The sequence below is a fragment of the Lepidochelys olivacea genome (assembly GCF_965140295.1).
Source record: "Lepidochelys olivacea isolate rLepOli2 genome assembly, chromosome: 9".
Classification (NCBI taxonomy): domain Eukaryota; kingdom Metazoa; phylum Chordata; order Testudines; family Cheloniidae; genus Lepidochelys; species Lepidochelys olivacea.
Window position 1 is genome coordinate 498,883 of NC_140419.1, and position 13,566 is coordinate 512,448.

The 13,566-nt window shown below is 37.3% G+C and overlaps 1 protein-coding gene across 14 annotated transcripts in view; it reads right to left on the bottom strand.

The window, feature by feature from the left end:
• Positions 1-13,566, bottom strand: part of DLG1 (discs large MAGUK scaffold protein 1) — a 427,573-nt gene that overhangs the window by 325,697 nt on the left and 88,310 nt on the right. For all 14 annotated transcript variants that reach the window (XM_084638865.1, XM_084638863.1, XM_084638875.1 and 11 more), the window contains exon 4: positions 1,062-1,226. In XM_084638865.1, coding sequence (XP_084494991.1) covers positions 1,062-1,226 — 165 coding nt within the window. The remainder of the gene's footprint in view (positions 1-1,061; positions 1,227-13,566) is intronic.

The window sequence follows — 13,566 nt, forward strand, 5'->3', positions numbered from 1 at the left end:
GTTCTGAATGCATTCAGTTTTGACAGTTCAAACACAGTAACTTTGCTGTTAAAGAGACACTGCTCCTATCAGAATGATAACATGCAACATTTTTATGCCTCTTCCCTGCACCAGTTTCACAACATCCTTTTAAAAATGTGGACAGCTGAACCACACATAGTACTCCAGTACTAGTTTCACCAATGCCATATAAAAAGGTAAAATCACCTCCTTACTCATACTGACTACTCACCGTTCATATCTAAGGATTGCATAATAGTCCTTTTTGCCACAGCACCATGATGGCTGCTCATTTTCAGTTTCCTGCCCATTATGATCTCTAAATCCTTTTCAAGTCACTAGTTTCCATGCTACTCCCGCAGTCTGTAGGTACAGTCCGCATTCTCTGTTCCTACATATACAACTTCGCATTTGACTGTATTAAAATACCATTTTGTTTGAAAGGACCCTGCTTAGCAATTGATCCAGATCATTCTGTGCTACTGCCCTCTTCTCAGCATTATTAACCATGCTGCCAACCTTTGCACAACCCACAAATTTTATGAGCAATGATTTTATATTTACTTGCACAACGTTGATAAAAACATTGAACAGCATCAGACCTAGAACTGATTCCTAGGGAAACTCACTAGAAACCCTCCCATTCAATGATGATTTTCCCATGACAACTGCTTTTTGAGATCTGTCAGTTAGCCAGTTTTGATCCTTTTAACATGTGTTTACTGATGTTTTGTTTTTTAATAATTTTTTCACTCCGCATGTTATGTTACTAAGTTAAACACCTTACAAACGTCTAAGTATATTTCCACTGAATGCATCCAATGAAGTGAGCTGTAGCTCACAAAAGCTTATGCTCAAATAAATTTGTTAGTCTCTAAGGTGCCACAAGTACTCCTTTTCCTACTTCAACATAGTTACCTTTATCAACTACATCTGTAATCTCTTAAAAAAAAGAGGTTTGTCAAACAAGACCTATTTTCCAAAATACCATAAGTTGTTAAAGCAATAATTCATTGCCTCAAACACCTATTTAAAATAGTTTACATTAAAAAAATCCCTACCTTTACTGGTGAAATGTGACAGTGCGAAACAAATCCATGTATATTTTCAATCTGTGATAGGTTCTTCTCTGATACATGAACCAACTCTGGACCAGTCACCTCACTGGTAACGTGTGAAGAGCTATGCTCCTGTGAAGGTGTATCTTCATCCTGACACCGATATTTCTGTAGAATATACAAAAATTTCATTTTAAATATTAGCCCCATACAGATGGTTACACAAACAAAAGAATTCTTAGGAAAATTACTGTGGTAGATAGAGTAGGAGTGCTCTGGTGCCAATTCCACTATTCAGAGATCAAAGTACATTAAATTCAAAGGAATACCATCAACTTAAACATCATGTCTAATGTTTTATCTACTACTGTTACAAGCAACCTCTAAAATTCCTGTAACCAAAGACCTGTTTGTTTTCTTTGTGTATTTGACAGCAATTTGCATATAAGTACATTTCACTATCTCCCTGGCATAGTCAGTTTCCCCCTTATTTGTGAAATCTTTCACACAGCAAAAAAGGATTGAAAAATATTTTTAACATAGGAAAATGATCATAACACAAAAATCAACAGGGGATTCAGATATTGGGATAGTAACAAACTACTTTTAATTCTTTTTTTAGAACTTGGTAGATTTCAAATTCATGGTGTTCATTTAATGTTAAACATTTTTAGATTAAAATATAGTGGAAGGATAACTATTCTAGCCTTCATCTTCTCAAAATACATTTTTCCATGAAGATTACAAACTTTAGTCTTCCCAACAGAAAAACAAATTCATACATGCACTGCAAAAAATATTCTAAGCCCCCAATAATACTTACAAACCAAAGCAAACACATTATCTTGTTGCCATTATTCTTGTCCTCCCTTCCTCCCAGGTTTTAATCATTTATTTTAGATAATAAACTTTTCAGGTCATGAAATCTGTCTTTCAGTTACCCACTTGAACCACAGACATTTATGATACTAAATAATAGTGCTAAATTGTAAATTGTATCTCCCAGACTTTTTCTAAGTCAGCAACAAATAAGTATACTTTTGTTTTCAAATTTTTCACGCAAATGAAGCACTAAGGAAAGCTGAACAAATAAATCCTATATATTCACAGACTGGTACAGCACTAGTGCAAGCTTATTTAGTGCCGTACTGAAATGTCTCAGCATTGCCATAGAACGACTACAACTCAGTTGCCCACTTTTAGTCTTGGCTTCTCTGCCAAGGCTCCGAATAAAGATGACTATTAGCCCTAAGTGTAATCGTGGGTTTTAGAAATGGACAAACCACCAATTCATTTCCCCATGAAGCCGCTAAACGGTAGCAACTTTCTCACTACTTACCTGGCCAGGATGTTAACCAGTGGCTTAAATATAAAGAAGTTATTTCCAGTTTCCTGAACTGTAAGTCCCCAAAAAGCCTACTTTTCACCATGCTTTTGAGTTTCTTTTGTCACAGAAAGTTGTCATTTTCCTAATTTTCTAGACTAAGTACATTTATCTAATATGACTTAGTCGTGTGTCCATAAGAAGCACTTCAAACTAACTGCCATTTTGAGTTTGCCAAACTTAACACTCTTACAAATCTGTTTTACCCGATTACAATGAAAGCTTAGCAAGGACTAATGTTTCTTCTGTCCACCACGTTAAACTAACATGAAAAATTAAACTTTCTAAGTTCCTTATAAGCAAAATAAGCATTAAACGTTGTTTCTACTATAAACGAGGTCTATTTCCAATTAAAATGAGGCTAAACATTTTTCAAATAAATTGTAAGTGTCCAAATAATAGATACTTTAGTTTCTTAAAAATCTACAATAGTTGTATTAGGATTATATTTTTGAAAAGCCATTACAGCTATAAACTTGAGAGTATCTGAAAATAATATACCACAGAGAGAGGAAATAAAAACCTCACACCACACACACAACTAACTGGATCTTTCAGTACAGCAGCCGGTTTCAGATTATCAATTTTTAACTTTAAAATTCATTTCCAAGAATTAGCAATAGCATCAGAAAATACTGGAATTTCCCTCTTACACAGCCACACATGAAAAACACCCAAGCAACATCTACCCTCACTACTGTCCTTCATGTGATAATGAAAAAGATTCTAATATTTCATGTCTACAAAGTTTACTAGATGCATAAATTAAATTAGGAAAGCAATAAAAAACAAAAAACTGACTCAACTGATCAATACATAAGTTACCACGTACGACAGAGTTTAAATGTTCAAAAAAAAATTTCTACGGACTTCTCCATACAGAACAGAACACCAGCCATACTGGGTCAGACCAAAGGTTCATCTAGCCCAGTATCCTGTCTTCCAATAATGGCCAATGCCAGGCCCCAGAGAGAATGAACAGAACAGGTAATCATCACATCAGTGATCCATCCCATCGCCCATTCCCAGCTTCTGGCAACCAGAGGCTAAGGACACCATCCCTGCCCATTCTGGCAAATAGCCATTGATGGACCTATCCTCCATGAACTTATCTAGGTCTTTTTTGAACCCTCTTATAGTCTTGGCCTTCACAACATCCTCTGGCAAGGAGTTCCACAGCATTACTGTGCATTGTGTAAAAAATACTTCCCTTTGTTTTTAACCTGCTGCCTGTTAATTTCATTTTGTGACACCTAGTTCTTGTGTTATGAGAAAGGAGTAAATAAGATGTTTCATACCCCTAATTATTTTGTTGCCCTTTTCTGAATCTTTTCCTATTCCAATATATCTTTTTTGAAATGGGGCGACCACACCTGCACACAGGATTCAAGATGTGGGTGTACCATTGATTTATAGAGGCAATAATATATTTTCTGTGTTATTATCTATTCCTTTCTTAATTATTCCCAACATTCTGTTCACTTTTTTGACTGCCGCTGCACACTGAGTGGATGTTTTCAGAGAACTCTCCACAATAACTCCAAGATCTCTTTCTTGAGTAGTAACAGCTAATTTAGACCCCTATCATTTTATATGTATAGTTGGGATTTATGTTTTCCAATGTGCCTTACTTTGCATTTCTCAACATTAAATTTCATCTGCCATTTTGTTGCCCAGTCACCCAGTTTTGTGAGATCCCTTTGTACTTCTTTGCAGTCTGCCTGGGACTTAATTATCTTAAGTAGTTTTGTATCATCTGCAAATTTTGCCACCTCACAGTATACCTCTTTTTCCAGCTCATTTATGAATATGTTGATTAGGACTGGCCCCAGTACAGACCTCTGGGAGACACCATTATTTACCCCTCTCCATTCTGAAAACTGACTGTTTATTCCTACCCTTGGTTTATCTTTTAACAAGTTACCAATCCATGAAAGGATCTTCCCTCTTATCCCATGACAACTTAATTTACGTAAGAGACTTTGGTGAGGGACCTTGACAAAGGCTTTCCGAAAATCTAAGTACACTATATTCACTGGATCCCCCTTGTTCACAGGCTTGTTGATCTCCTCAAAGAATTCTAGTAGATTGGTGAGGCATGATTTCCCTTTACAAAAACCATGTTGACACTTCCCCAACAAATTGTTCTCATCTGTGTCTCTGACAATTCTGTTCCTTACTATATTTTTAACCAATTTCTCTGGTACTGAAATCAGACTTACTGGCCTGTAATTGCTGGGATCACCTCTGGATCCCTTTTTAAGAACTGGCATCACATTAGCTGTCCTCCAGTTATCTGGTACAGAAGCCGATTTAAATGATAGGTTACAGACTTCAGTTAGTAGTTCTGCAATTTCACATTTGAGTTCCTTCAGAACTCTTTGGTGAATACCATCTGGTCCTGGTGACTTATTACTGTTTAATTTATCTATTTGTTCCAAAACCTTCTCTAATGACACCTCAGTCTGAGATAGTTCCTCAGGATTTGTCACCTAAAAAGAATGGCTCAGGTGCTGAAATCTCCCACATACTCAGCTGTGAAGACCGAAGCAAAGAATTCATTTAGTTTCTCCACAATGGCCTTATTGTCCTTGAATGCTCCTTTGGCATCTCCATTGTCCAGTGGCCCCGCTGCTCTGCGAGTGCATTACTACGCCATTCAAAGCTGATAAAGAAGGACCAATTATGATTTTTAGTTAAATCAGTGTAAGTGATCAAATTCAGGTCCAGTAAGGGGAGAAATAAGAAATGTTGAAATGAAGGGACTTCCGAAGAAGGAATATGACTAGGATAATAGGTACAGGTATATCCTATATGAAAACTAACTCAGTCCTACTTCATGTTCAGCAAGTCGCTCAGACAAACAAGTTTGTTTACATTTGCAGGAGATAATGCTGCCTGTTTCTTGTTTACAATGTCACCTGAAAGTGAGAACAGGCGTTCTCGTGGCACTGTTGTAGCCAGCATCGCTAGGCATTTACATGCCACATGTGCTAAAGATTCATATATGCCTTCATGCGTCAAACACCATTCCAGAGGACACACGTCCATGCTGATAAGTTGTGCTCGATAATGATCCAAAGCAGAACGGACCAATGCATGTTCATTTTCATCATCTGAGTCAGATGCCACCAGCATGAAAGCATGTCCTGTGGAATGGTGGCTGCAGCATGAAGCAGCATACGAATGTTTAGCATATCTGGGATGTAAATACTTTGCAATACCGGCTACAAAAGTGCCATGCGAATGCCTGTTCTCACTTTCAGGTGACATTGTAAATAAGAAGCAAGAAGCAGTATTTCCCATAAATGAACAAAGACATATCTTAGCGATTGCCTGAACAAGAAGTAGGACTGAAGGACTTGTAGGCTCTGAAGTTTTTCATTGTTTTGTTTTGAGTGCAGTTATGTAACAAAAATAATCTACATTTGTAAGTCACACTTTCCTGATAAAGAGATTGCACTACAGTACTTTTATGAGGTGACTTGAAAAAAACTATTTCGTTTTTTATCATTTTAACAGTGCAAATATCTGTAATCAAAAATAATATAAAGTGAGCACTGTACTTTGTCTTCTGTGCTGCAATAGAAATCAATATACTTGAAAATATAGGAAAACATCAAAAAATATTTAATTAATTTCAATTGGTATTCTGTTGTATAATAGTGCGATTAATGGCAATTAATAAACTGTGATTAATCAACAGCCCTAATATATATATATAAATATTATATAAATAAAAGGTATGGAGAACCAATTATAAACAGAGTAATACTACAAAACTTCACAGTGGTCAGACTTCTTACAAATAGGCTTTGTCCGCAATCAAACATAATAAAAAGATTACAACAGACTCCTCACTAAGGGGGATGATATTAAAAGCAGGTGGAGAGGTTACTGTGACAACCTGTATGCCTCACCAGTGTCATTCATAATTCAGGAAAACAGAAAAGCGTGGACCCAGAGCAGGAACCATCAATCCTGCGAGAGTACATGATACATGTTTTATGTAAATGAAACCACCTGGTATAGATAAAGTATCTGCAGAACTGTTAAAAGCAACTGGTGAATGTGGTACTGATCTTATGCAAAAAATTTGTAATGATGTATGGATGACTAGAAATTGGCCAGAAGACTGGACAAAGGGAATTTTTCTGTCCTTATCAAAGAAGGGAGACCTAATAGAGTAGTAACTATTGTACCAGCTCCCTCACATTGCACAAAAGCAAAGTTCTGCTCTACATAATCCAGGATTGCATGAAAGCACATCTACCACTACAAGAAGCTGGTTTCAGAAAAAGTCAAGATACATGTAACCAAATCACGAATATCCACCACATAATTTAAAAATGCAGAGAGTGTACAAATTGCCCATAAATCATGTGCTTCACTGGCTACTCAAAAGTGTACGGTATCACCCAACATGATCATCTTTGGAGGACACTGGTAGACACGGGGATTCCAAAGCATATCATTGAATTCATCGCAAGTCTCTACCACTGCCAACAGACCATGATGTGAACAGCAGTACGTGACAGTAAGTAGTTTCCATTAGGCAAGGTGATGTGAAATAAGGGCATATTTTATAAGCATCTAACATATACACATAATTTAATGCGAAACAAGACTTGCAAGATTTTTGACAAAATGAAAGGAGCTGGGATCTCCACTGGCAAACGCATCTCAACAGACCTCAGATATACTGATGACACAGTGCTCTTTGCCACAATCACTGAGGCAATGTAACAAATGTTGGCGTCTGTAAAAAACAGTTAGTGAGGAATATGAATTATTCCTGAATGTGATAAGAACAAAATGCATGTACATTGACATGACTAAAAAAATGCACGTGGATATCACGATTAATAGACAAGCTGTAGAAGCAATAAACGAGTTTAAAAATATTTGGGATCATATATAGCCAACCAACGAGGCTATTCCAAAGAAATCAGAAGACACCTAGGGATGGATCATTCAGCTATGGCCTCCCTTAAGTAAGTGTGGAAAAAACTGTGGACCCTTGAAATGTACACGGTGCACCTGGGAAAAACCTAACTTTTTCCACAATTTATGTATGTGAATCCTGGGAAGTTAAGGCTGGTGACAAGAAGAAAATATTTTAAAAGTTATGATGCCAGTGAAGACTCATGTGCATCTCCAGAACAGAAAAACGACTAATGCTTATGTTAGAAATAATCAGCATGGATTTGATTTAAATCAAATTATGATTTAAATCAAATTGAATTAAATCACTAGTCAGGAAGACTCGATTTAATCATGGATTTCTACATAAAAGTGAATACTTGTTGGTTGTTATGACCTTAATACATATTCTTCACAACTCAGAGATAGATGTAGGTTTCATTTTTAGAAGGTACACACAATACATTTTTAAAGTGATTTATTATGAAAACTTTTCAGATTAGTTTTACAGTTGTATCACAAAATGAATGATTGTTTGGTTATTTCATATACCAAAGGTAACTGAAGCAGATATTTATGAAGTCATTGGGAGGTGAACTATCTCCAATTCAACAGGTTAATCATTAATGTTTGGAGGATTTTCTTGCCATGCTCTTTTAGGAGAACATCGCCAAACAGACATTGAAATTGTTTCATTTAACTAAAACAACAACGTTATATATTCTGGATTTTTTTTTTCAACAGCAAACAGAGTATTTTAACAAAACAAGTATATGAATTTTTGAATTTAGTTAAACATTCAAGTTCTTTAAAATCAGGTTTGTTTTTCTTCAAATTGTTTTTAACTAAAATAGTTAAATGAAATATTTTATAAAAAACAAACAAAAATTAAATCGACTATATCAGCCAGGTCAACATGAGAAACTTTAAATATTGGCTTCTGCAGCTAACTCAGTCGTCTTCATCATCATTTTCCTGTTTGTTCATAAACTGGAAAAGAAAAACCACATTTCCTGCTTTTTCAAGTCCCAAACAATTTCTCAATTTGGAATGAATTACTCCAAAGGAAGAAAATATTCTTTCTGCACCGGCAGAAGAAGCTACTGCTGTTCAAAGTGAGATGATCACTTCAACGGTCTCTGAATCCAAATGCTTAAGTGACTTTCACCAATTCACTGATGTGACTGTCTTTAAAACATCATCAGCAAACATATATTTCTTGAATGGTTCACCCTTACCTCTGAAGTTTATTATAGTTGACTTTATGGAGGGATGATTGCTGGATGTCCATGTCATAGCCAACTCCTCTTCTTCAGCAGTTAAAGTTTGACCCTGGTACCGAGTATTGAGAATATTTGCAAGAAAATGAGCTGGAGATAGTGCTTGTCCCATTCGTTTTTTTAATGCTTGTAATTTAACTCTGTCATTGCAGATTTCTCTTTTTAAGATCTCACTCGGTTCCTTCCAAATTTCAACAGCATCAGCAATAAAACAGCTATTTCCCTGCATTTTGTGCAAGGCTACAGAAATAGGCTTCAAAGTACTCAGCGTGTGTTCGACATTTCTCTTAAACCCAATGATGAGAACTCTGGCTGTAACAGTGCCATCTATTTTTTCACGACTTTGTTCACAAACGATCATCAGATTAGGCCAGTTCTTGATACAGTGCTCAGAACAGTCCACTACTGAGTTCCATCACACGTCTTGTGGGACAGTTAGCTTGGTTCCTCCCGCTTTTTTCAGAGTAGCTGCTGCAAAGTGGTTGTTACGGAAGTATTTTGCAATTTCGGCATTAGCCTTTATTTCTGGAACACTGAAGACTGACTAGGAGGTGCATCAAATGAGCACTGCAACCGTATGTTATTAGCTTGCAACTCTCTTCTAAACAATTTCTTCTCATCTAGGATACATTTGCAGCACTGTCTGTGACCAAGCTGCATACTAGACATTTGAATTTTTTTTCCCACAGTTTGTTATAGCTTTTACTGCAACTTCTTTTAAGTATTCTGCTGTGTGCACATTTCCTGATGTATCAATTGTTTCTGTAAGGAAAACATTCCCTTCTTCTGTCATCACACCAGCACATAGAGCAGGATCATTGTGGAAATTGCTCCATCCATCAAGACTCAGGTTAACAATTTCACCCTCCAGACCTTTTGCACACTGCTCAATTTCTCTTTCATACACTTTATCCAGCAATTTGCCAGCAATATCTGTACTGTATCCTGGGTGGACTGTATCCTGGTCTTAATGACTGAACCATGTTAATGAAGTGTGGGTTTCTCAATCACATGGAAAGGAGAGTTTGTTGCACAAACAAATCAGGCAATTTTTTCATCAATTACCTCTTTTTGTAATCTGCAGGTTCTTATCACAAACTTATCTATGGTTGTTTCTCGATGGAGATTTCTTTTTCTTTTTCTACATGTGATATACTCTGGCTGTGTGACATACATATTGGGACTGAAACACTATCATTGGCATATAACTCTGAAACTATAGAAAATGATGGTGATCTTGAAAGTGGATAGTCTTCAGAATCCTGTATGTTGAGGATGGATTCTCCTAAACAAAGTAAGTCAATGCAGTTATTTAATTATTATTACCATACTGCTTTTAGTATTACTTGTTGCATTCACTCACACACAGTACTACTTTAAAGGTGAAATTGTAAAAGGAACATCTGCCTATTTCAGCTGTTTATTTTTTATCACAACTGCATCTAAAATGATACTACCTTAGAGGAACAACTATAATTTTTGCTCAAACATGAGAATTCAAGAATAGTCCAGAAGGAAGACAGGCAGTCCTTAAGAAAGAACTATGAAATAAAAAAGTTTACCAACCTGAAGATCCTGCATGTTCAGACATGTTCCTTTCATCATCTTCAACGCAGCTCCCTCCTGAGAAGGAACACTTCTCGTGATGTTGTTTCACTCGGGCAACTGGGCCTTGCATTTCTTTGTTGCACTGTTTGCATTTTGCATGCATGCCTGTCTTACCCACAGGTAGAGCAACTTCATTAAAATATTCCCAAACTGGGTCTCTTTTATGGCTTTCTGCCATTATAGGTTTTCCCTTCTAGTGAGAGAATGGGATGGTAGATCTCAAATCAATGAAGGCTACACTCAGAAAGACCTCAAGACTTCTGGAATGTGCTGCTCAAACACTTTCATTTTTGTTTCTACTGCCTGTCCCTCCCTTCTCACATTTAACTCCAGACTTCTTCTCCTTGTCCAGATCTATTCCACCCCCAACAATCTTCACTGAACTTTTTGAAACTTTTCACTTTTAGAGAGAGGTAAGGGATTGACTCTATGTACACATATTTGCAGAGGGACAATAGGGTTGAGGTCTGTTATTTCTCACCTCTATATATTCGTTTATTTTAAAACGTTTTTGCTGTTAACAAGCCTGATATCTCTGGAGACACAAATCCACAGTTTGAGAACTGCAAAATTAAGCATCTCTGATGGTATCTTCTAGTCTGAGCACTGAGTCCCATTGGGTAGATAGAAAGATTAACCTAAATAATCTATAAAGAAGCTCCTGGAACCTCATAAAATTGAGTCCCTAATCCATGAACTATTGGAACTCATTTACAAAATTTTTCTTAAACGTTACATGAATATATTGTCTCATACTACTGAATTAGAATTTATAATCCCTATTCCATGATGAGATATCTTTGAGCTATAGTGTATCTTAATTAAAACTATCTTTAGATACTTTTTTTCCTCAAAAAGCATTTTCTCAAACAAATCCAATTTAAATCAAACAAATCTGATTTTTTATTTTATTTTTTTAAATCATTGTTTTTTATCCACCCTGGAAAATAATACTGGAAAGAAGCAGACCCTGAAGTCGAGATCAACAGATGCAAACTGATGTACTTTGAGCACATTAGGTGTAAAGATGAGAAAGTTATGGAAGGAATGGTGGAGGATCATCATAGTAAGGGATGACCAGCGAGGAGACAGTTGTATGCCTTGTAGAAGACCACTGGAAGGTCACCAGCTGAGGGCTTGAAGTTAGCGAAGGATTGTGAAGGCTTCTGAAAATTCTACTATGACAACAATGATATTCAGACATGAATACACAGATGTGGCAACTACAGGCCAGTAAGCCTCATTTTAGTAACAGGCAAATTGGTTGAAACTATAGTAAAGAACAAAATTCTCAGACACATAGATGAACATCAGTTGTTGGGAAATAGTCAACATGGTTTTTGTAAAGGGAAATCATGCCTCACCAATCTACTAGAATTCTTTGAGGGAGTCAAAAAGCATGCGGACAAAGGAGATCCAGTGGATATAGTGTATTTAGATTTTCAGAAAGCCTTTGACAAGGTCCCTCACCAAAGGCTCTCAAACAAAATAATGTAAAATAAAAGCAGTAATGGGTTAAGAGGGAAGGTCCTCTCATGGATTGGTAACTGGTTATAAGATAGGAAACAAAGGGTAGGAATAAATGGTCAGTTTTCAGAATGGAGAGAGGTAAATAGTGGTGTCCCCCAGGGATCTGTACTGCGGCCAGTCCTATTTAACATATTCATAAACAATCTGGAAAAAGGGGTAAACAGTAAACAGTGAGGTGGCAAAATTTGCAAATGATACAAAACTACTCAAGATAGTTAAGTCCCAGGCAGACTGCGAAGAGCTACAAAGGGATCTCACAAAACTTGGTGACTGGGCAACAAAATGGCAGAAAAAATATAATGTTGAGAAATGCAAAGTAATGCACATTGAAAAACATAATCCTAACTATATATATACAATGATGGGTTTAAATTAGCTGTTTCCAAGATCTCTTCCTTGAGTGGTGTCATTGTGGATAGTTCTCTGAAATCATCCACTCAATGTGCAGCGGCATCAAAAAAGCGAACAGAATGTTGGGAATCATCAAGAAAGGGATAAATAAGAAGACAGAAAATATCATATCGCCTCTATATAAACCCACGGTATGCCCACACCTTGAATACTGCATGCAGATGTGGTCGCCCCATCTCAAAAAAGATATATTGGAATTGGAAAAGGTTCAGAAAAGGACAACAAAAAATGATTAGGGGTATAGAACGGCTTCCATATGAGGAGAGATTAATAAGACTGGGACTTTTCAGCTTGGAAAAGAGGTGACTAAGAGGGGATATGATAGAGGTCTATAAAGTCATGAGTGGTATAGAGAAAGTAAATAAGAAAGTGTTATTTACTCCTTCTCATAATACAAGAACATGGGGCCACCAAATGAAATTAATAGGTAGCAGGTTTAAAACAAACACAAGAAAGTATTTTTTCACGCAATGCACTGTCAACCTCTGGAACTCCTTGCCAGAGAGTGTTGTGAAGCCCAATATATAACGGGGTTCAAAAGGGAGCTAGATAGATTCATGGAAGATAGGTCCACCAATGGCTATTAGCCAGGATGGGCAGGAATGGTGTCCCTAGCCTCTGTTTGCCAGAAGCTGGGATTGGGTGACAGGGCATGGCTCACTTGATGATAACCTGTCTGTTCATTCCCTTTGTGGCACCTGCCATTGGCCACTGTCAGAGGACAGGATACTGGGCACGATGGACCTTGGGTCTGACCCACTATGGCTGTTCTTATGTACTTAGTACACACCGCCGCCCAACAATAAAGAGGGAATTTTGGCTAATGATGCCCAGCTCACTTTATTCTCACAAACACAGCTACGAGATGGTTAATATCGACCCACAGCAGATGGGTCAAGTGTGGTTTTACTCTGAAAAGCAATTCTAAAGGAATCATTCTTGTCAAGTTTAGGGAGCAAAGTGACAGAGAGAGAGAGGCAGAAGTTATTTTGGGGAAGTTCTATGACCTGTGTTATACAGGAGGTTAGACCAGATTATCGCAATGGTTATAAAAGGTCTTGGAATCTATGAGGAGTGGCACACACCATGTATATAAGTTGAATTAATCATACACAGGCCATACCCATAGATACTGGCACAGCAGGTATGCAGGCAGCTGGAACGGAGACCTCAGCAGACAAAACCAATACCATCTGTCTCCATTCACCTTCCCTCCCAAAAAAACATGTTGGAGGCAAAAACCCCATATGTTAGAGCAGAAGGAGAAGGGTGAGGCTGCTGCCCCAATCCAACCCTCTTACAGCTCTCCTGGGCTGAAGACAGCTCTCAGTCACAAGATGAGCTCAGCCGCAGCCCAAAGAAGCTACTGCTT